Here is a 21,644-nt window from a genome sequence, read left to right as displayed (position 1 = left end):
TTGCAAAGTTTTTGAAAATAGTGAGGTGGGAAATACTTTATAATCTCTACGCAATCTTGAAATTTCCCCTATTTAAATAATTCTTTGCTGTTACTGTGTTTTTGGAAGTTGTTTAAGGAAAAAATATACATATCTAAACATTTTACCAGCATTGTCCAATAGTCATCTGACCATGTAACTCTCTTAGATTTTTCTGTTTGATGTTTCTCTTCTGATATTTGTAGTACTTGGTGGTCACAAAACAGAGTGACTCTGTATCAAGCAATTATAGTAATAGCCCAGCAGGTTAGTCTTTTCTTTGAATACTTGGTTATTTAATTTAGCACAGTTAGCAGAATTCTAAGAAAACTGCTTGGAAGGTACACAGTTCAGAAGAACCGATCCCCAGTCAGTTTAAGGTTTTCACCTTGGATATGGGAGGCATGCTGAACATGACTGAAATCAACAGAATAGAGATAGATGTTTTGGTCATTCATCACCAAAAGTCATCTTATTACAGTGACAGCTTTCTGTATTAAGACCTAGCTAAACAGGATGATTATGATAAAAAACTCTGAGTGTTGGAATTTATTTTTCCCTTATTACTTCAGCATGAAAGCTGAGAGGTAAGATAGAGTGCATTGGTTGGTTGGTTGGTTGGTTGTGATAAAGCTTGGCTGCTCAAGATATGTGGAAAAGTGTTAATCTTTTTAGAGAGGATTTTGAATAGTACAAAGGCACTAGAAATCCTACTCATTTAAATCAATTGTCTCACCCTGTAGGAATAAAAAATCCTTGAAAAACCTCTACCGTCTCGTTGTTCGTCCACATAGAGATGCAGTTTACCATGCCTGCTTTTCTAAGGATAGACAAAGAATAGCATCATGTGGAGCAGATAAAACACTTCAGGTAAGATACCTATGCATGAGTGAAAAGAGATGCTGTGTACCATATTGATAACATTTGTTAACAGTCCTGTTGCTGCTTTTTTTTGATGTTATGTGGAAATATTTGGATCTGGACCATAATTGGAGACAAATGATTGAAAAGGATATATTATTGCATAAACATCAAGTTGCATGTTTGGAAGAGTAAGCATTATCTTCTAGTTCAAAAGCCAAATGGTGTGATTTTAGGATTTATACCCTTACTACTTTAATGTGTGAATGTGAGATGCCTTTTAATGATATGGAAAAACTCACAGCCTAAGTAATGCACCCCAGCTTGTTTAATATTTGCTTGCAAAAAGTGTATTTTCCAGTCACAGTAGACCTTCTACAGTACTGAGAAGCAGTAAGATATTTTAGTCACAGCTCTACTGTTTATATGAGATGGTAACAGACATTATGCCTCTTTGGTGCTTAATTAATAAAATGTCTTATGCAAAAGAAATATATCTGTGGAGAAAACCCCTGAAGCTGAAGACAGTATTAGATTGGAAATGGGCCCAAAGTGCTTAGGAAGCAGATTAGAGGAGACAGAGAGGAAAGTGACTAATATAAATTTGCCAGCAGTCTGCCTGCAGGGGAGTCAGCCAGCTCTCGAGAGAACTAGCAGTCAGCCAGCCAGTAACCTGGTAAAGTGTCCATATTCCAGACAGCTAAAGGTAAGGGAAAAGAACAACTTCTCTGCAAACCTTCGGTATTGTTTTGGATGCTTGAGAAGTTGAATACTAAAGCAGTAATATCACTGGTGCTTAGTTGCTGTTCATTTGGCTATTTAGTGTGTTGTTATTGGTCCTTTTAATTTCTTTATTTTATTTGCTGGCTTCTACAGTATTATGATCATGGCATCCACTTAAGGAGATGTCTGGCGAATGTACTCATGCTGTGCTGAAGTTGCTGTGCTGAAGTTACTGTGCTGGGCTTCTGTACTTAATAGCCTCATTATTGACACTGCAGATTGCTTATTTTTATCTTCATTTTCTACCCAAAAAACCCCAGTGGATTGTGATTGCATTTCAACTAAACTCTTGTTGAAGAAGTAATAGGAAAATTGGCGATAATCCTTTTTTCATTGTTTAACTTCGAATTTATTCACGTTTTTTCTAATCATGGCCTAAGCTTTTCAGTTTTCAAAGCTACTTAAACAATTGCTAGATTAAGAGCAGATATTCTGCAGAACTTATTGTGAATGTAGATTTCCTGTTACTTCAGTATTTATGTTCTTATTTGAACAAATACGAACCGTTTCATTGTCATTTACATACCCATTCAATAAGAAAGTAAAGGAAAAAACAGGGATTTCACAATTGTAGTATCCTGAACAGTGCTGTAAAGAACACCTTGTGATTTGTTTTAATAATTAAGAATATTTAACCTAAGATGGAAGGGGAGACGTGATTTTCCCCCTGGCCCGCCCCACATTTGTAAATCTCAGAATTTGGGGAAATTTATTAGTATGTGACACTTTTCCCCAGCTGTCCTTTCATTTCCCTTATTTTTGGGTTTTTTTTCCTCAAATTGTGAATTGCTGATGAAATTCGTACTTTCCACAGAAGAACATCACATACATTTAAAACTGGAATTTTTAGTTTTAGGAATAATTTAGATTTTGTTAATAGATAGTCTTTTGCAGTTACTGTTAAGAAATACTGTGAAAGGACATGGCTCTGGGCTTAAAGAGCGAGGATAGAACAGAAATATTTTTAAGTATCAGTTTTCACTACTTCTCTCCCTAACAATTTCTATCATCCTTGCAAAATTAAAGCTCAAATTAAATATTTTTATAGTTACGTTACTGTCCCTGAAAATATGAATGCTTTCAAAAGTAAACCAATTTTTTGAAGAGTTTACATAAAGAGAGCTATTTGAGATAAAAACCCCTTATACTTGTGCTTTAAAATTATATGCAAGTTATAAGGTTTTATTGTTTCTTGTCATAGGTGTTTAAAGCAGAAAGTGGAGAGAGACTCCTGGAGATAAATGCCCATGATGATGAAATACTTTGTTGCGCTTTCTCTGCAGATGGTGAATTTGTAGCAACTTGTTCCAGTGATAAAAAAGTGAAGGTAAGGGAATGAGGAGCAGGCAATTTTTTTTTCGAACTAATAATTCTAATTTCTGTTTAACCAATTCCGACAGAGCAGATTCTTAAGACTAAAGGTGTTTTAAACTGTCTTAAATCTTACGTGGATAATTCAGTACTTGACAAACAGAAAAGTCCCACTTGTTACATATGCAAAATATGCTTAATGTTACCATCATACTTGCAGCTAGTACCACTTATTTTACTTGTATTATGAAATATGATTCTTTTTAACTAGAACATAATGTTTGAGTCCAGTCTTATTCATAACATGAGATGAATCTGTCCATAATACTCTTTTTAATGTTTCTTCTGTTACCTGTGAAATATTTGGTATTTTTAATTCCTTTTTATTGTAGCCAAATCTTGGTGAAATTCCAGTATTTATCAGATTGTAGTCTGAATTATGACCTTTCCCCTGATAACTTCTTGTTTCTTTTTGCCGATGTGTATTCTTTCTCTTTATCTTCAAAACATTTATGAGGTGTTATTAAGAATGTTTTAGGCCTTTATCTGTATTTAAGTATACTTTCCAGGTTTTTTTAAATTAATTACCTTAAATTTATTTAAAAGTCTTTTTCATCCTTCAATTCTGTCTAGATCTGGAATTCGAGAACAGGCCAGTGTAGGCGTGTGTACGAAGAACACTCAGAGCAGGTCAATTGCTGCCAGTTCAATAACAGAAGTGGTCAGTATCTTCTAGCCACCTGCTCAAATGACACTTTCATCAAAGTAAGTGGAAAAGGTTGAGATGATTCTCATGCTGCTTGTCATAACAGGATAATTACTGATGTATAAGTATATCCAAACACTGTAAATTAATGGGGTTTTTTAATGAGCCTGGTAGAAGAGAGATGGCAACTGATTAAAAGTACTGACTACAGCTCTGTAGTCAGATTTCAAAAAGGCAGAATAGGAGCAAAGGAGAATGGGCAAGTCCTCTGTTGGTAGGGTATGAAGGTAAGGGCTTTGGCAAGACAGAGGGTGGAATGGGAATGGGAGTGAAATACCTAATTAAAACCAGCATAATTAAAAACGAAGGCAGAAATTTAGGTTGGGAAACATTAATAATGTAAAAAAATGGATGCTAAAAGATTAGACGGGGGAAAAAAGTCTTAAGTGTAGCAGGGACATTTTTTGATTAAATTTACTGGGCATAGTACAGAGATGAACATGGAAGCCAGCAAAATAATAATCAGTACAGAGTTTCATCAAGTTAACTGTTGGTCTTCGGTGTCTGGACTGGGAGACAGTACATATACACATATACATATATACAGAAAGAGCAGAAGCTGGGCAATTTAAGTCTGCATCTGAGGGAAAGGGGAAACCAGAAGAATCAGTAAAATCTAGACACTGGCAAATAAGGAGTGCAATTTCACAGTACAAATAGGCAAATAATTTCATTAGCTGGCACCAGAGATGCCCTGGAAGTATATTCTTGCCTTTGAGGCAATGCATGTACTTACCTTGTTCTACAGTGGTATGATTCAAGGAGCCAGCTCTGTAAAACCCTCTGCTGGGATTGGTTTTCTGCCTGTTTGGTTCCTTGTAGTGACATTATTACCCAGTCCCAATACAAGAGAATTGTTGGAAGTAGATGGCAAGGAGGGAGATTTTTGGGGTGTGAGGGGGAAACAACTGTCACTTCCAGATGTAACGTGCAGTTGTGAAGTCTCATCTGAAGAGTTCTTGCAAGACTTTGTGTGAACTGGAGGTCAAATACAGTTATGATCTGATGTCAAGGTGGAAAGAAGAGGCTTTTGTGCTGATCTCCTGAATGTCTCAGGAGATGCATTTACTGCCTGAGTCTGCCACCTTATAACAGGTAAATTTAGAAGGGACTTGTTTAGAATTACTATTTTTATAATGTTGATGTGGTTAAAATTTTAAACAATTTGACACTTACATGAGTAACGAATAACAGATTTGAAGTATGCACAATAATTTTTAGAGAACACTGTGCAAGTGACTGTTCTTGTTTTGAGCTCTCTCTCGAATACTCAGTTGCATTCTTTTTTTCTTTTTTTTTGTTATAAATAGGAGAAAGGAAGTGTGGGCTATAGACTTGGAAATCAGTGCATGTGAGAAGGGTGGAGAGCAGAAGCCCTAAACAAAAAAACCATACAAAATGTTTTTTTAACTTTGTTAGTATGGATGCGACAAGTCTGATTTTCAGACTATTCAAGACTAACTTGAGTGATTTCATTTTTGTTAATATGCGTAAGCTACATAATTCTGAACTTCAAAGTTGAAAAGAGAAAACTTTTTGCTCAGTCTGGAGAAGAGGAGACCAAGGGGAGACCTCATTGCAGTCTGCAGCTTCCTTGTGAGGGGAAGAGGAGGGGCAGGCACTGATCTCTTCTCTGTGGTGACCAGTGACAGGACCCAAGGGAATGGCCTGAAGTTGTGTCAGGGGAGGTTTAGGTTGGATATTAGAAAGAAGTTCTTCACCCAGAGGGTGGTTGAGCACTAGAACAGGCTCCCCAGGGAAGTGATCACAGCACCAAGGCTGACTGAGTTCAGGAAGCATTTGGATGATACTCTTGGGCATATGGTGTGACTTTTGGGGGTGGTCCTGTGTAGGGCTAAGGGTTGGACTTGATTATCCACGTGGGTCCCTTCCAACTCAGCATATTTTGCAACTTTGCACTGTTCAAGGGCCTTGTCTGCACTGTACAGTGCAGTTTTAACTAGATCTATGTAATTCTGAAGTTAATAGTTTTCATGCATGTTAGCAGATGGAGGTGAGCTGTGGGGTAGCTTGGGGCATAGCATCCAGTCCATGAGCATGTGGGTAAAACTAAGAAAAAAGAAATGAAATTGATGTTTTGATTGCCAGCATAGGATTTTGAGAAGAGCATGAATGATCTGTCTTTACGTAATTCATTAATATGATGATATTTACATGTTTATTTCTCTTGCAGCTTTGGGATGTGAATGAAAAGTATTGTAGAAATACGATGATAGGTCATGAAAATTCTGTCAATCACTGTAGATTTTCACCAAATGATGAATATGTTGCTAGCTGCTCAACAGATGGAACAGTAAAGGTACACAGTGTATTTTTAAATCAACTGTTTGTTTTGATGATGGATGGGGGTATTTTTGTATAAAATGCAAAGAAAATTTTGTGTCTGCATGATAAGCTTTAATGAATCAAATCCTGAAAGAGTTGGTCCTATTTGTAATGCAGGATTTTTAAATGGCTTGTCCAGTACCAAGAAAAGAAAGTTGGCTGCCTGTAGTTTCAAAGAAATACTACATAGCCTCATTTTGAATATTTTTCCCCCTAATGCACTTTATTAAGAAAGCTTGAGGGGAGAGTGAAAACTATTTTAACAGAAATAGTAGTAAGTTTTCAGATTAATTGAAAGTTCTGTCATCTCTGAAAATGATCAGGAGACATAAAAGTTAAAAGCAATTTCTATATGCTGTTGTCATGTATGCACTAGAAGAGAACTGAGAGGCTTATGTGTTTTTCTGAGAATGTACTATTGTTATTGCCTTTGGTTGCAACAGAACTGTGCTATTTCAGAACTGCAATTCTTAAAGCACTGTTATGTTTCTGTGTAGTTGCTAAATCAGGAAAGGAGGATTGCTGTAGCTGTTGTTCAGAAGGAAAAGTGTGGTGAAAGGGTCAGAAATATTCAGTAGATTTTTGGTAGGTTCTTCAGTGAAATTAGGGTGCAAATCTAGATGTATACCAGATTTCTCATGGTGAGTGGACTGTGTATATAGAGTTGCAAGGCAGATATTATTTTTGGGTTTATTCTTTTGCTAAGTAGAAGTTGAGACAGCATTGTACCTGGAATAATATGATGGAAAAAGCCAAGGAGAGGGTTCTGCTACAGCATAATCCTATTTTCTTTGTGGTTTGTTTGGGTTTTTTTTCTTCTTTTTTTGTCTAAACCACTTGGACTTGTGATTATTCTAATGCTATTTATTGGCTGGGGAAAGTAGCAAGGGGCTTTTCGTGTACAGTGTTCCCTACCCCTCTCTTTTCCTAGAAGTGATTGTGAGTTAGCTCTCCCCTGTTGTATTCTGCACCTACATCAGTGAAAAGAGATTTCATTTATTTCCTGTTTATTGCAGCTTTGGGCAGCATGCTCAGGAAATGAACTGAAAAGTATTGAGATAAAAGATTTCTTCAAAAATGTAGATGAGCAACCAGATGACGTGGAGGTTTTAGTAAAATGTTGCTCTTGGTCCAGAAATGGTGATATGGTTTTGGTAGTAGCCAAAAATAAGCTTTTGGTAAGTACCTCACTTTAATAATTATTTGGAGGTAGTATATTACAACATAAGTAGAAATTACAGTTACTGATGAAATTCCAGGCTATTAAGATGTTTCAGAGAGAAGGTGTGTGATTTCAAGTATGTGTAAAAATATGTCGGCAACAAACTTGTGACTGAGATAAATACTTCCTAAATTCAAGAATGTACACTGTTGTGCATATAAGCTATTTGTTGATAGTGAAGTCATTCAGACTGGGTGCCAACTATTTTACTATGTGTTCACAGCTTTTTGATACTGAAACGTGTGATTTGTTAACACAAGTCATCGTCAGTCATCACAGTACAATCCAATACTGTGACTTTTGTCCTGGTGATGAGTTAGTAGCAGTTGCTTTGTCTCACTGTTCTGTTGAGGTAAGCAATTGTCTTTGCTGCAGTATACAAGGAAAGACTACTTGTAATTTTAAAATGTTACATTTGCCTTAATAGTTTTTTGTATGCAGAGATAAAACAAATGTAGGTACTTTAGTAGGCTTTCGATGTGCTTCATTCTGTAATTTTTATTTGCTTCTCCAATGTAAAGTATCAGCTGGGAAATAATATTTTGAAGTTACATGTTCATTTTGGACAATGGAACTTATATATAAATTTATATAAAAAGACTAGTGTACTAAATGTATCCAAAGTTACTGTTGTCACTCTCAGGAGTATTGTTTAACTCAAACCCAACCAAACCCTCTCTCCTCCTATATGCTGGTACAGACTGTGGCAACTCAATAAAAAGGAAGGAAACATCTAGAATAACTTTGGGACTAGCAAGGCTAGAGTAAGTCCATACAGCTATCAGGTTTGGGGTTGGTTTGAGGTGATTGTTGTTGTTTGGGGTTTTTTGGTTTAGCAATCTACATGGCCAAGTTGAACTTCTGTTTTTTTATACTGTGATTTTTTTTCTTTTCTTTTGTTTTTGCCCTTTGTCTTTCAAAATTATAGCAGTCAAAGAGGCTGCAGATTCAATTTTCCTAACCATTGAAATGTGATAAGTGAGCACAGTTCTTGTTACACCTGATTTCAGAATGAGAATTAAGAAAATACTAGAAGACATAGTAATTAAGTGTACTTGCACTGTTTTTCCTGTAAATGCAATCTAAATCCATGCTGTATTTTTACTGCAGTTATGGAATATTAAATCTCTGTCAAAAGTGGCGTATTGCAGGGGACACATGAGCTGGGTTCACTGTGTGACATTTTCGCCAGATGGATCTTTATTTCTGACATCATCTGATGACCAGACAATACGCGTAAGATGACTTCTTTCTGTTTTGAAATATGTTAATTTTATTTATATATATATACATATAAATAAAATAAAATTGTTAGTTTAAGGAATTTTTTTATTATAAAATTATATATCTTATAAAATAAGTAAAACACACTTATGTATTTTGTATGCTTATAGCCAATAGAAATTTAAGTATTTGTATTAAAATAATTTACATATACAGTAAAACAAGCTGGCTTTTTTACTTTATTTACTGTTTATCTAAATTTCTTCTGTGTCTACATGATTTTTTTTAAGTCTGATGGCTCTTCAAGAGTAATTATAACCTTCTATTTTGTTTTACATTTTATCTGAATCAGGAATTGTGAAGATTTTTGTGGATCCTAGCAGACTTGATAATAGTTTCATTGTTAGATATATTTGCATGTTAATATTTAGGATAGAGTTCTGTAATTCTAATGTCTCATTAAAACCCTGGGAAAGTAGAATTATAGTTTACCATGGTAACCTTTCCCTTTCTCTCAAATTAACACATACATTTTTGAAATTTTGAAAGCAGTTAAGTATAGAAATATCTACTTGGTATTTTTCATAATTGGATTTCAATGCTGCTCTTTGGATTAGAAAACTTTGGACTTCATAGCTATGACTCTAAACACAGAGGAGTCTCATAGTCATCCTGAAAAAAAAAGTCCTATTTCATCTGTTAGAATCTCTATAGTAATTGCACGACTTTCCCTAGTATCAAAAATAGTGGAAGCAAGATTTTCACTGTTTTAAAAAAATCAGTGTTGCGTCCAAAGTTATAAGCCTTTGGTTTACAGGTACTCCTACTCAGCACGTTTTATATCTAATTCTTTAATAAAGCTAATGAAATACTGTGTTCTTCAACAGATCTGGGAAACAAAGAAGGTGTGCAAGTCTTCTGACGATGTGCTGAAAAGTGAACTAGATGTTGTATTTCACAATGGTGAAGTGATGATTTTAGCAATTTATAATCAGAAGCATTTACAAGTAAGCTGTATTTCTCAGTATGTTAGTACATTTGAATGTTATCTGCAAATCTCACTAGGAAACCAAGGAAGTACTGAATTGCTTGTTCATGTGTTTCAGCAGTTGAATCTGTAGCAGATGACTCAATGTTTGATAACATCTTTATATCTCGAAACTCTGCCTAGTTTAGTAAGTGAAAAATGGAGTTTGGGGGGAAATTTCTACACTAATGTTGAAACTGAAAGTGGATGCAGAGAAACAAAACTCATCTCCCTTTGTGACCAGGGATGCTTTGGGCCCTCCAAGTGGCTTAGATGTGCAGAGCAACATGTAACGTGTAGCACCTATAGACCAGGTGTAGCACCTATAGACCAGGTGTTACACAGCACATCAGAATCCCCGTGTAATAGCTGAGGGAATTGTCTCAAATTGGGGCAATGAAAGGTGTGAGCCCAGGACTGCTTATAGCCTTAGATTAGTGCTGAAGAAAATAGTAACAGTGAGTACAGTCTTATTACTGTGGGCCCCCCCACACCAAGTGCTAAGTACACCAACATCCAAAATATATTTTTCCATTCCTTGATAGCAAGTGCATGCACATCACCCTTTTTTAAATCATGATTCTCTAATATATCAAATAAAGTCAGTTAATAGGATTTTCATCTGCTGCAATGAAGGGCTGAGAGAAACCACAGCAAATGGAGTTATACCTGCTTATGTGCAGGAGCAGTTTAGGACATTTGATACTTTTTAATCTTCCTGAATTGTAACATCTGTAGCAACTACTGTGTAATAGTGTAGTCTGGCTCTCATTTGAATTAGTAGACCTTATCTATATGTTTATAAATAGTGTATTTCTGTTCTAATTTTACTTGAACCATTCCTAGAGAAAGACGGTGCTTAGATTCTCTGCCCTAAATACAATATTCTGACAACTTGTAGACAGCAGTCATGAGAGAAGTCTGCAGTGTAGAAAGGCAATAGATTTTTTATCCTTGCACAAGAAGAAAAATTGACTGAAAAGACAGATGGCACGTATACTGTGATTTAACAGTGTACCTGCTATCACATCTCTCAAAGTTTTTCTTGCAACCATGTTTTACCTTTTGTAATTTATTGTCTCTCAGAACTGGAGTCTTACCTTTTGATGTGCAATATGTTCATTTTTAAACATTCATTCACACTGATAGCTTTTTAAACTATGTTTGTAGATTACTGTATTCTAAAGATCCCCCCTGCCCCCCAGGGAATTGATTTGAGGACAATACTGAGTTGAGATTTGGTGTATTGTGTGTGCTAGTAAGTTTGAAGTCGTGCTTACAGGATGCACTTAAAGTATTTTATGCTCCATTTGACATGGGCTGTTAAATCTAGCTGGCAAGGCAAATTTGAGCATGAAGCTTGCTATATGGCTTTTGGAATTTGGGAGTAGCATTTTGAGTTACTGTTTCCTGTAGTCAGACAAACTTTGAAAAGCCTTCTAATACTGAGATGAATTTCCTTCTGCAAACTTGTCCTGTTCAGAGAACGTTGTGTGGAAATAGTTACACTGACCTTCAAGGCAAGTGGTTTATGAGAGTAACTGATTCTTTTAATTTTAAGTTTCTAATTTATACACTGTTCCCTTTGGCATTCTTAGCTCTGTGTTTTAATTTATTTAAGTTTAAATTTTAAAATATTGTAATAATTAACTTCCTATCTTACAGCTTATCAGTGGAAATACAGACAATGTTATTATGCAGACAGCAGTCCAAGAATCCCCCATTTCCTGCTGTTGCTTAAGTGAAGATCTTAAATTTGCGGCTTTTGGACAGGAAAGTGGAACAATAAAGGTATTAAATCCTAAATTTGATTTTAACAATAGTAGGAAAACACTCTTCTTGGTGCTTTTTAAATATATGTCACTTGAATGACTTTGTACAATGATGTTCTTCAATGTAGTAATTCAAAACTAATAACTAAGCTAATGGGAATTTTTAGTTGTTCTAATCCAATGACTGAGAATCATGTATTTTCAATCTCATGTTATTTAAAAAAGAATTTGCATGTTTGTGTTTTCCTCAAGTATGTAAAATAGGTAGAGTTATTGCATTCTTCATTTTAAAGGTACTACAGTTGTCAGATGGGAAAGTTCTGAAGTCCTGGGAGGCCTACAGGACATCCGTGCAGCATTGTCAATTCACATCTGATTGTCAGACTCTCATTTCAAGTGCTCACGATTCAGTTCTACAGGTTTGGAAGATATTTAAAAAGATCATGTTGTAACTTACTGAAAGTAAAGAGCTTTTATACTGTACACAATGTAAACTCAGTAAATTATTACTGTATTCTGTATTGCTCCATGCAAGAGAGTGTAGAAACTGTAGCCTTTATTTATACCTTATGTGAGAGTGAATATTAGATTTTCTGTTTTTACTGCTGTGGATGATAGAAAAGCACCAACTGCTTTGAGAAGAGTAAAAGGAACATTAATTGTCAAACAAGACAACTCAGCAGTTCTGAAGTGAGGGTTTGGGATGTGAGCCAGAGCTGGCTGCATGTGGTAGGTCTGTCAAGTGGGCTTGTTTATACTCTCTTAGGGAATGAGGTAAAAAGGCTGGTCTCAGAGCAGGCTTATGTGCTCACCTAGTCCAGTAGAGTGCTGAATACAGATAATACTAGAAATAGAGTGACTGCAGTAATGTAGTCTCAAATTAGTAACCTCTGCCTCTCAGCAAGGCAGCTTGGCTTCAGAGATGCATTCTGATGTGTCTACGTTAGCATTTTAGCTCACCTCAGGGATGCACTTTTGAACATCCTTGTCATTTTATGCTTACTGTGCTTTAGTTTGCACTTCAGATCAGCTGCAGCATGCTGATGGGATTCCTAAACTGGAGCCCGTGGTCCGGCTACTAATGAGCATTCAGTCCTTACAACCGAACTTGAGTTTCTCCAGAACACAAATGGGTGCTGGTCCTCAGCTTTAGGATCCTTCTCTCAGGCTTAACGTGGGAATCTTTTCTGCTGAGTCCTCAGCTCCCTCTTGTGGGCAGCACCTCAGTTAAACCTCCAGGACTGTCACCTGAACGCAGCTGCTTTCTGTTCACTCTTTGCAGCAGGAAACCTATCAATTTGAAAACTATTAAATCATTGTCATTTAAAATAAATTGATGCTTAATAGCTCCTGTAAAACAAAATTCCGCTCATTTTTAAGTGAATAGTTGAATTAAAAACACAAGTGTCAGTTTGCTATAAAAATGCAAAGCAAAATGGCATTTCATTAGAAATACCCATTAAACATATTAAAGTTAACTTAAGTATGCAAAATATGAGGTCTGCCAGACAAAATAAGTCTATTTGTTGCAATAATCAAAGGTTTAAAACCCTAAACTTCTCAGGTGCTTATAAGTTATTGGTTTGCTTTTTCTTTTGAAATTACCAGTGAATTTTAAGTATCAAATTCACTTTGAAAATCAGATAATATGTGTATTATGGGGACTGTCTCATAGCTTGACTAATAAATTCTGTGGCACCCTCAATCTTCAGCATTTCTACTATGGATCTCTTTGATATCTAACATTTTAATGAATTGCCACCACCATAAGAACCTTTTGTTAGTCATATGATATAAAAATCAATTGGTTAGTTTATTCTTCTTAACTTATGTTTGTTGTTACAATTTTTAAAAAAAATATTTCGTTTTTATAACTAGGTATGGAATTGGCAGTTGAGTGAACATATGTTTCTAAGAGGGCACATGGAAGCAATCAAGGATTTTAGACTTCTGGAATATTCAAAACTTCTCTCTTGGTCATTTGATGGAACTGTTAAGGTAAGTAAAGGGATGCGAATTGACAAATCACATCAAATATGTTTTACTTTCTCTTGTAACATTTGGTATTTCCTGCACTTTGTGTGAATTTTATTGATTTGATCATAAAGTGTAAGCTGACTTTAAAGACAAAGTTTTGAATTTTCTTTTTAGTAAGATTTACACTGTTGTTGTATTTTAACTATAGCAGTAAATATAATAAAGTGTTGGCCATATTAGAACTAGCTAGCTGAGTTTTGTCTCTTACATATCCTTGTGTACGATGCAAGTGTTTTAACCTTTTTACTGTGTTACAACAGTAACCTGTTTTTCCTGTATATTTGATTAGGTTTGGAATATCACTACTGGAAACCTAGAAAAAGATTTTGCTTGTCATGGAGGTGCTGTTCTTTCCTGTGCTGTTTCACCTGATGGTAGTAAATTTTCATCTACTTCTGCTGACAAAACTGCAAAGGTTGGTTACCTTCTGTACAAAGATAAAAATGATGCCTTATTTGTCCTGAAATGTAATTTATATTTTTTATTTTGAGATAACTAGTGATTATTCAAGTTATCCTGTTGTATTTCTAGTATTAAATTTCTTGTATCCATCAACATGTTTCCAAAGCTGTTACAGTCACTCACAATTGATCTTGGATATAACTTGAAGCTGTCCTAGTGGCTTATGTACAAATAAAATGCATGTTTAATGCACAATTTTGTGCAGAACACTTTGTTTATTTCTCTGTATTGATTTGTTGATAGCCTGACATTCTTAATTTGTAAAGTTAAGAAAAATCTCTGAAACTTCCAGAAAAGTGCTGTCGATAGGTTCTGGTATTCCTGTTCTGAAGTCAGGTGCACAAAGCAGTGGACTGGGGCTGCCCCGTTATATTCTAAAAGCATTCCATTAGATTTTTTAAATATAACTTTAAATTAATTGATAAATCCTGTTTCTATGAACAGTGTTAAACTTCCTTGTGAACAAACTGGGTTCATTAAAAAGTATGTTCCAAGGAAAGATATATACTTGCAGTCATTCAGTAATTTGTAGCAAGCACATTCTTGTGTGATTCAGATAATAAAAAGAAAACTAGACTACAGTAAAATACATTTACATACATGCACACACTTATATGCATATATATGAAAAGTCTTATGTATATTTGAATGCTAATGCCTTTTAGAAAGAGGTCTTAATTGGTTTTGAACTTGTCTTTTTCACTCCTCTGTAATGTTTTCCATTTAGATATGGAGCTTTGAAAGCTCATCTGTTCTTCATGAGCTGAAAGGTCATGAAGCCTGTGTGCGGTGCTGTGCTTTCTCTCCTAATAACAAATTATTGGCCACTGGAGATGACAAAGGAGAAATAAGGGTACTTCTCTAATCTTGATGTTTACTTCATAATTCAGTTGATATTCAGCTCACAGACAGAAAAGTTCTTATATTTTGTGTTCTGCATGTCTAATTTGTTGGCATTGTGGTGAACCTTGGGGGTTGAAAATAACAAAGTTTGTCACATGAGGCAGTAGTTTGTAAACAAATTGATAGATTTATGTTCCATGAATAATAAGGAACCAATTCACATGATTTACTAATAATTCTACTGTGAATCGCATGTGTGATTAAATCCTCCATATATGATACAGTTCTAAGAGGAGAATTCTTTTTTTGATTATTTTGTCACTTCAAGGAGAATGCATATTTACAAGAGGTTTTTTTAATATAGAAAAATACATTTCAGATATCCTTATTTTAGATTTTTTTTCTTGCTAAGTTTATTTATTTGCATAATCTTCCTTCTCTTTTAGATTTGGGACATTTTCGCAGGTGCATTACTTCACTTCTGCTCCCCAGTTACTGTAGATGAAGGAGAACCAACTCACGGGGGTTGGGTAACAGACCTCTCGTTTTCTCCTGACAGTAAAATGCTTGTGTCATCTGGAGGCTATCTTAAGGTAAGCCTTGAAATAATAAAATATCCTAGCATACCAAATTAAATGGAAACACACTGTAAATTCTAAAGGAAAATGAAGACTAATTCAAAGAAACAAATCTGGAACATTTCACTTAACACAGAGCTGCTTCAATTTCACTTCTTTCCTTCTTATATCTGCAAGTCACCTGAAAAGGTCTCTTAAGAATTCAGGCTTGTTTTCAAACTCTCTCATTGGTTCAGGCATCTACCAGGCATATGTCCTCTTGGAAGGGGAAGAGTTGACCTTTCTTTCAGTCTGTGAATGGTTCTTCATAACTGTGACTTTCTCATGAGGTTTTATGTTGTTCTTTTTCCCCTCATGTAATAGCCAATACCAGTTATTAGAAACACTGTGTGTATGTGAGGTGACAGGGGGTGAAGTTCTCACCTCAGAGTGATGAAGTTTAGTTTATTGTTGGTCCGTGTCTAGCTGTTGGACGTGCTATCAGACTAATTCTTTGAAGTCAGTCAGTAATCATTTAACAAAGACAGTTGAATTTTCTAACTTAGCTTTGAAAACATCTTCTGATGTTCATTTCATATTAAAGAACAAGACATACTTTCTGTTTCTAGCTTCCTCCCCATTTTATCTTGTGCTTATGCAGTATGGTGTTGTGATGCTTCTTGGAGTGTAGAATTGTTTAGGATGTTAGGGATTTCTGGAACTCATCTAGTCCAGCCCCTTGTTAGAATTAGTTTGCAGAGTTAGGTAAAGTTGTTTAGGGCCTTGCCCCGTCAAATATTGTTCCCCAATCCAACAGGGTCACCTCTGGGTCCTGAAAGTAGAGTCTGACTCTGTCATCTCTAACCCTCTTTTTAGTAGTTGAAGACAGCAGTTAACCACCTACATAAATTCAGTGCTCTGTCTCTCTTCTATGGCATCTGTTCTAGGTGTCCAGCCATCTCAATGACCATGGACTGGACTTGCTCCAGTTTGTCAGTGTTTTTCTTGTACTCAGGTGGGGCTCAACACACAGTAACCGATCTGCTTAGTTTGTTACCTACCTTGTATTCCACTCATCCAGTCCTTATCCCTCCTGTTTGACTATAGGGACACTGTGGGAGACCATGCTGTAGGCTTAGCTAAAGTCGAGGTTATTCACATGCACTGCTCTTTCCATGCTGTTTGGAGAGCTGCCATTATTGTCAGCAGAAGTCAATTGGGTGGTTTAACATGATTTATCTTTGGTACATTTGTGCTAGTTGTTCACATGACTAGACGTGGCTTCCCGAAAACTTGTGCTGTAATAATCCCATGCACTAGAGTGAAGATTACTGGCCTGTTGTTCTCAGGACCGTCTTTGCTCTTTGTGAAAGTGGGTATGATGTTTGTCTTTTCCCAGTCATGGGACCATATTCAATCACCATGTCTTCTCGAAGTATTGTATTTCTACTTCTCTTTCAAGATCTACAGATGGATGTGTATGATGTGCCTGAAAACACACAGCCATTTTGTAGGGAGATGCTAGTCAGTGAAATTCTAGAACATTTCAGAAGTCTGGATCCCTAAAAACTGGACTGAGTTGTACTGTAGAGTTATGTGGATGATACCTTTAAACAAATGAGTCGTCTTAGTCATAGATAAGGTGTATCCAGCTGTGAACCGTTAAACTTGCTGTGTGAGTGGTACCCCCTGGCACAGCACCTGATCATTTATTCACCAATAAAGGTTCAGGAGCTAATTAAGATCCATTTTTTGTTTGGTTGGTTTTTTTCTTTCTTTTTTTGGGTGTCTTCATCAAATAGCAGCCACTGTAGGGACAGTGTTTTTAATCAGAACATTATAGCTGTGTAGTTGCAAATCTGTATTATGCACACAACTGTAATATTACATATTTCATGAGATGAGTAAGCTAAAAACTAGTAATACCATCTGCTTTTCTAGATGATCAAAGCTGACGGTAATCTGTTGTGATATTTTGCTGCTTCAGTCAAAATCTGCAAGAATAGAGGGTAGACTTCTTATTGGCACAACTGAGTAACAGCTTGGTGCTGGATTGCATTTAAGTCAATTTTGCATTGGTCTATAGTTTTTCTGAGAAATGTGAAATTTCAGACTACAGTAAACTGATGGTTGAAGGTTTCTCAGTTTCTTTGCTATTAGTACTTACTGCATATTCTAGAAAATAATAATTAGACACTGTAATCTCACTGAAAAAGAATTTGGTCCTACTAACAAAACTGTTATTGTTTTTTATAGTGGTGGAATGTAACTACTGGAGAATCCTTACAAACCTTCTACACAAATGGAACAAACCTCAAGTCAATACATGTGTCTCCTAATTTCAAAGTGTATGTGACAGTTGATAATCTTGGTATTCTTTATGTATTACAGAAATTCTGATCAGTGTGCCAAACAGTGCAAAGATAACTAATTTTTTAAGATGGAAGCAAAATTCTGCTAAATGTGTGTCTGACTCTCATTAAGCTGTGAATTATATTTAATTGTTGTATTCATGATGTTTTCATGTATATTTATGTACATTTATGTATGTTTTTTCAAATGAACTTGCATTTAATCTTGGTTTTAATAAGCGTTATTATAATCCTTAATTTTTGATTTGCATTTTAAGTATGTTGCTTCCAATTCTGTAAGGAAATTATATTAAGATTTGTTCAAATTAGTTGAAATTAATATCACTGAAAAAATAATAAGAGTATAATACTTTGAAATAATATTTTGTGCTGAGGCTGATGGCTAAATGTTCTTTAGTTATGAACACAACTGTATAAGGTTCAAAACCAATTTTTTTTACTGGGATGCAAAGATTTTCACTTTGTATGGAATGGAAAGAAGGAGGGGCATTCTTCACTTGAAATATGAAACCAGCCATCTTGGTGCTTGACATTCAAACCAAATCAAGTAGCTGTTCAGTTTACAGGAGCAGTGCCTCCCATTTGTGGTAAGAATGTTCATGTTTCAAATCTGTGGAGATAAAGTGGCTTGTAACATGTCTGAGTTGTTCCTATTAAGGGGAACATCCTGAGTCTTGTTTTCTGGAGGAAAAAATCTGAAAGGATACTGCAACTGAAGTGGAAGAGATAGTGCCACATTTGCAGTCCAAGGATGACTACAGCTAACCAGCTAAACTGAGAATGGAAATGGCTTAAAAGCTGTGTATTGAAAAATATAAAAAAGGTGTGAATTTAATAGTTTTTCTTTTCTTTTGGATTTAAAATTCAGTTTATACTATGGAGGCACTTTGCTGTCGTCAGCTTTGTTTACATGGGATTCTATGCCCAGTTGATCTCTTGCCTGGTAATATGTGATTTTTTTAATTTATTTTTTAAATTTTTACAGTCTATTTATAGATTCCGTATAGGGTAGAAATATCGACATTTTGTACTAATTACACTTGACAAATGTTGTGTGAATAATTAGGTAACAATTTTTTCTTAGATACCTAGTAAGCCTTTTTCTATTCAATCGCCTCAACTGCTGTAGGCAACTGCACAAGCATTGATATGGTTTTCATATTTTTGTAGCTGGCAGTAAAACACTGTCTAACAACTTGATTGTAAAAAGTACATTAGCAAGTATCTCAACTGATACTGAATAATGAAATTCTCACTTATAGTATTTTTTGTGTGCATTTCAGAAGATTTCATATGCATTCTTAGTATTTCCCTGTTTTTGGCAATCACCAGTTTTTCCTCTTTTTTAACTTGAAATTCTGCTATTTCTAAGGTGCTGTTGAATACGGGTCAGTATAATCAAAGTACTGCTGGCAGATATGTAAAGAGAAGAAATTCAATGGAAAAGAACGTGATGTTTTGTTTTCTAAGTATGTACAATATTCAATAAAGATAATCCAGGCAATACTTGCCAAAGTTATAAATGAACTTGAATTCTTGAGTATTTCTTAATACATAGTAAGAAGGAGAGAGAGTGCTGCCTCTTTTATTGTCTTTCACTGTGATTTTATTTTCAATCTAAACATAATGATACTTAATGATACTTTACAAATTACATCAAAAATACTTTGACAGGTGAGCCAGAGTATTAAATATGAACTGAAGTCCTGGAACATGTCCAGCAGTGTTCAGGACAGAGTTGTTTCTACTGTCTAATTTGTACAGAGCCCATCAGTACCTCCCTGAATAGCTGAAGAATCATGGAACAGGAAGCTTCTCTCAACAAATATCTCTCGATCCAAGATGTGGATCTATGCTGTCCTTATTGCGCAGAACCCTGTCGACTGAACTTAGAGACCAGTCCAGGTTAAGAGATACAGGATAAGTGTTTCCCATGAGGAACCAACGCAGAAAGTTGTCTTCTGTGAGAACACTAATTAAACCCTGATGATAGGAAAAACTGATCATAGTTTACTGCAGAAAGTAAACGGTGCACGAGCAGAGTTTATAGATGATTGCGATGTTGAATGAGTAGGAAGCAAGTAGCACAAAATGTGAGATGAATACCGCATTCTTGGATTGTTCTGGAAGAATGACAGCACAGCAGCATTGTACTTGTTGCTGGAACTGAGGAAGCTGTGTTTCACAGAAGGTAATGTTAATTGAGTTGGGATGGTTGCGATCACATATGTAAGTGTATGGAGTTGGCTGTAGGTGTTTATAGCTGAAGTGGAAGAAGAGAAATAGTGATGAAAAAGTCTGAAGAGCCAAAGAGTAGATCTGATTTGCAGGGAGAGGATGAAAAAATTCAAGTGAAAAGTTATTACAATACAAACCAGAACAGCAGCTTCTTTAATTTAAAATGTTTAAGAAGACAGCTTACTGTAATAAAAAGTGTCTTCCTGTATCATCAGATTTAGCTGTTCTCTTTGATGCTAGATGTATTTTAAAGGAAATGGGAAATTTGACTAGAAGCAATTTTTATGGACATTGGTATGTAGATTGGACATTAGTGCTTCCATTAATTCTTGTAATGTCAGATCAAACTGAATGAGTCTGCATTCAAATTTAACTAATGAGCATTGCCAATTTTATCTAGTTTTTTAACTTAAATTATAATATGCTTTAATATAAACAAGTTTTAGGTACACTTCCTATTAACCATGCCTATCAGTTTCTGTAGAAGTTTTGGTGTCTTCACTTCGGCGATTAGACCCACAGCTCCTTTCTCTTTCCTTGGGAACTGTACCTAAGTGTGATACACCTGCTCAAGAGGATGCTTTTTATTGCGTGGAGGTGTACCATTCCTTTAACTACAGTGTTCTCCTTCCCCCTCTCTTATCTTACACAGTCATTTGAAATAGAACTGTGCCCTTACTGTCTTGAGTTTTTTCTGTATAAAGGTTTATAGATCTCTTGTAGTGCTGGAATGTGGAGTTAGAGCTGGAACTGGTAACCTGTTCCCAGTAGAGGGACATCCCCCCAACCCAAAATTATTTTGCCTTCTTTAGAAAATTATACAGTTAAACTCCCTATTTTAGAATGCTGTGCAAATTACTGGCTTGTTTGTTTTGGTTTTTTTTTTACCATTTTGAAATTTAGTGAAGCCTCTGCGTGGGACCCTGTTCCCCAGGTTGTATCTAGATATGACATAGTCTGTGTCCTTATCACTGCTCTCCTGGTATGTTTTTACAGAAACTGATGCCTTTGCAGGTTTCAGGGAAAAGCCAAGCTGAGAAAGCACTCTGACTCAGGTGGTTTCTTCTGCCCTCCTGGAACAGAACATTGCAGCGAGACCGGTTCCACCCATCTTCAAGAAACCGGTAAAACCAGAATACCAGTAGGTCACAGAGAATTCAGGTATGTTCTTGCAATTGCTAGTAGAACATAAACCCCTTACTGAACTATTTGGTTGCCCTTTCTCCTTCATAGCAAGTACAGATGCCATGGCAATGCCAAGGAGTGGAAAAGTCAACCTTGGGGATGTATTTCCCTCTGGTAGCACACTCGAGTCTATTTGTCCATGTTGTGCTTTCCTCCTCCTTGTTTCTGCTATTGAGACATAAATTTATTTGGGCTCATACATGGTTACAATGATGCCCAAGAGCTCTGAGGAGTTGGGACACCTTATTTCTGTTGTGATTTCAAGAAAAGCAGAAGCCAAATGACCTTTACTGTTTGGAGAACAGGGAGTGTGCCAGATACTCCGAACACTTCCGGTGTGGTTTGGGGTTTTTATTTTTTCGTGCTCAATTTCACTTTGCTCTTTCAGACTGGGAATGCGACACAGTCACTGACTGCCAATATGCAGTAAGATGTTAAACTGAGACTAGGCTTGTTTGTGACTGGAACTCTGCAGTAGATTGACCTGTATTTTTCGGCACTTCCAAAGCTGTTGTGCGGTGTGCTGCTATCCACATTTGTGTTGGTGTGGGGTTTTTCTGGGGAGGTGGGCAGCAGTGGGTTTGGAATGTGGATGTTGGATTTTCTTGGCTTTTAAGAGT

General features: G+C 36.0%; 1 protein-coding gene across 5 annotated transcripts in view; it reads left to right on the top strand.

Annotated features, from left to right (window-relative positions):
* APAF1 (apoptotic peptidase activating factor 1) overlaps positions 1-19,128 on the top strand; it is a 32,904-nt gene extending 13,776 nt beyond the window's left edge. For 2 of the 5 annotated variants that reach the window (XM_064655357.1, XM_064655355.1), the window contains 15 exons: positions 762-888; positions 2,864-2,989; positions 3,607-3,738; positions 5,934-6,059; positions 7,102-7,263; positions 7,531-7,659; positions 8,418-8,543; positions 9,419-9,538; positions 11,224-11,349; positions 11,624-11,749; positions 13,209-13,328; positions 13,657-13,782; positions 14,557-14,682; positions 15,119-15,265; positions 17,486-19,128. In XM_064655357.1, coding sequence (XP_064511427.1) covers positions 762-888; positions 2,864-2,989; positions 3,607-3,738; positions 5,934-6,059; positions 7,102-7,263; positions 7,531-7,659; positions 8,418-8,543; positions 9,419-9,538; positions 11,224-11,349; positions 11,624-11,749; positions 13,209-13,328; positions 13,657-13,782; positions 14,557-14,682; positions 15,119-15,265; positions 17,486-17,629 — 1,963 coding nt within the window. In that variant the 3' untranslated portion in view covers positions 17,630-19,128. Of the gene's footprint in view, positions 1-761; positions 889-1,490; positions 1,586-2,863; positions 2,990-3,606; positions 3,739-5,933; positions 6,060-7,101; positions 7,264-7,530; positions 7,660-8,417; positions 8,544-9,418; positions 9,539-11,223; positions 11,350-11,623; positions 11,750-13,208; positions 13,329-13,656; positions 13,783-14,556; positions 14,683-15,118; positions 15,266-17,485 lie in introns of those variants that run through there. The other 3 variants (XM_064655356.1, XM_064655358.1, XM_064655359.1) reach the window with 3 other exon arrangements.
* The last annotated feature ends 2,516 nt before the right edge of the window (positions 19,129-21,644 follow it).

Source organism: Pseudopipra pipra, chromosome 5, assembly GCF_036250125.1.
Source record: "Pseudopipra pipra isolate bDixPip1 chromosome 5, bDixPip1.hap1, whole genome shotgun sequence".
NCBI classification, from domain to species: domain Eukaryota; kingdom Metazoa; phylum Chordata; class Aves; order Passeriformes; family Pipridae; genus Pseudopipra; species Pseudopipra pipra.
The sequence above is the reverse complement of the archived record's forward strand: the minus strand, read 5'-3'. Positions and strand labels throughout refer to the sequence as shown.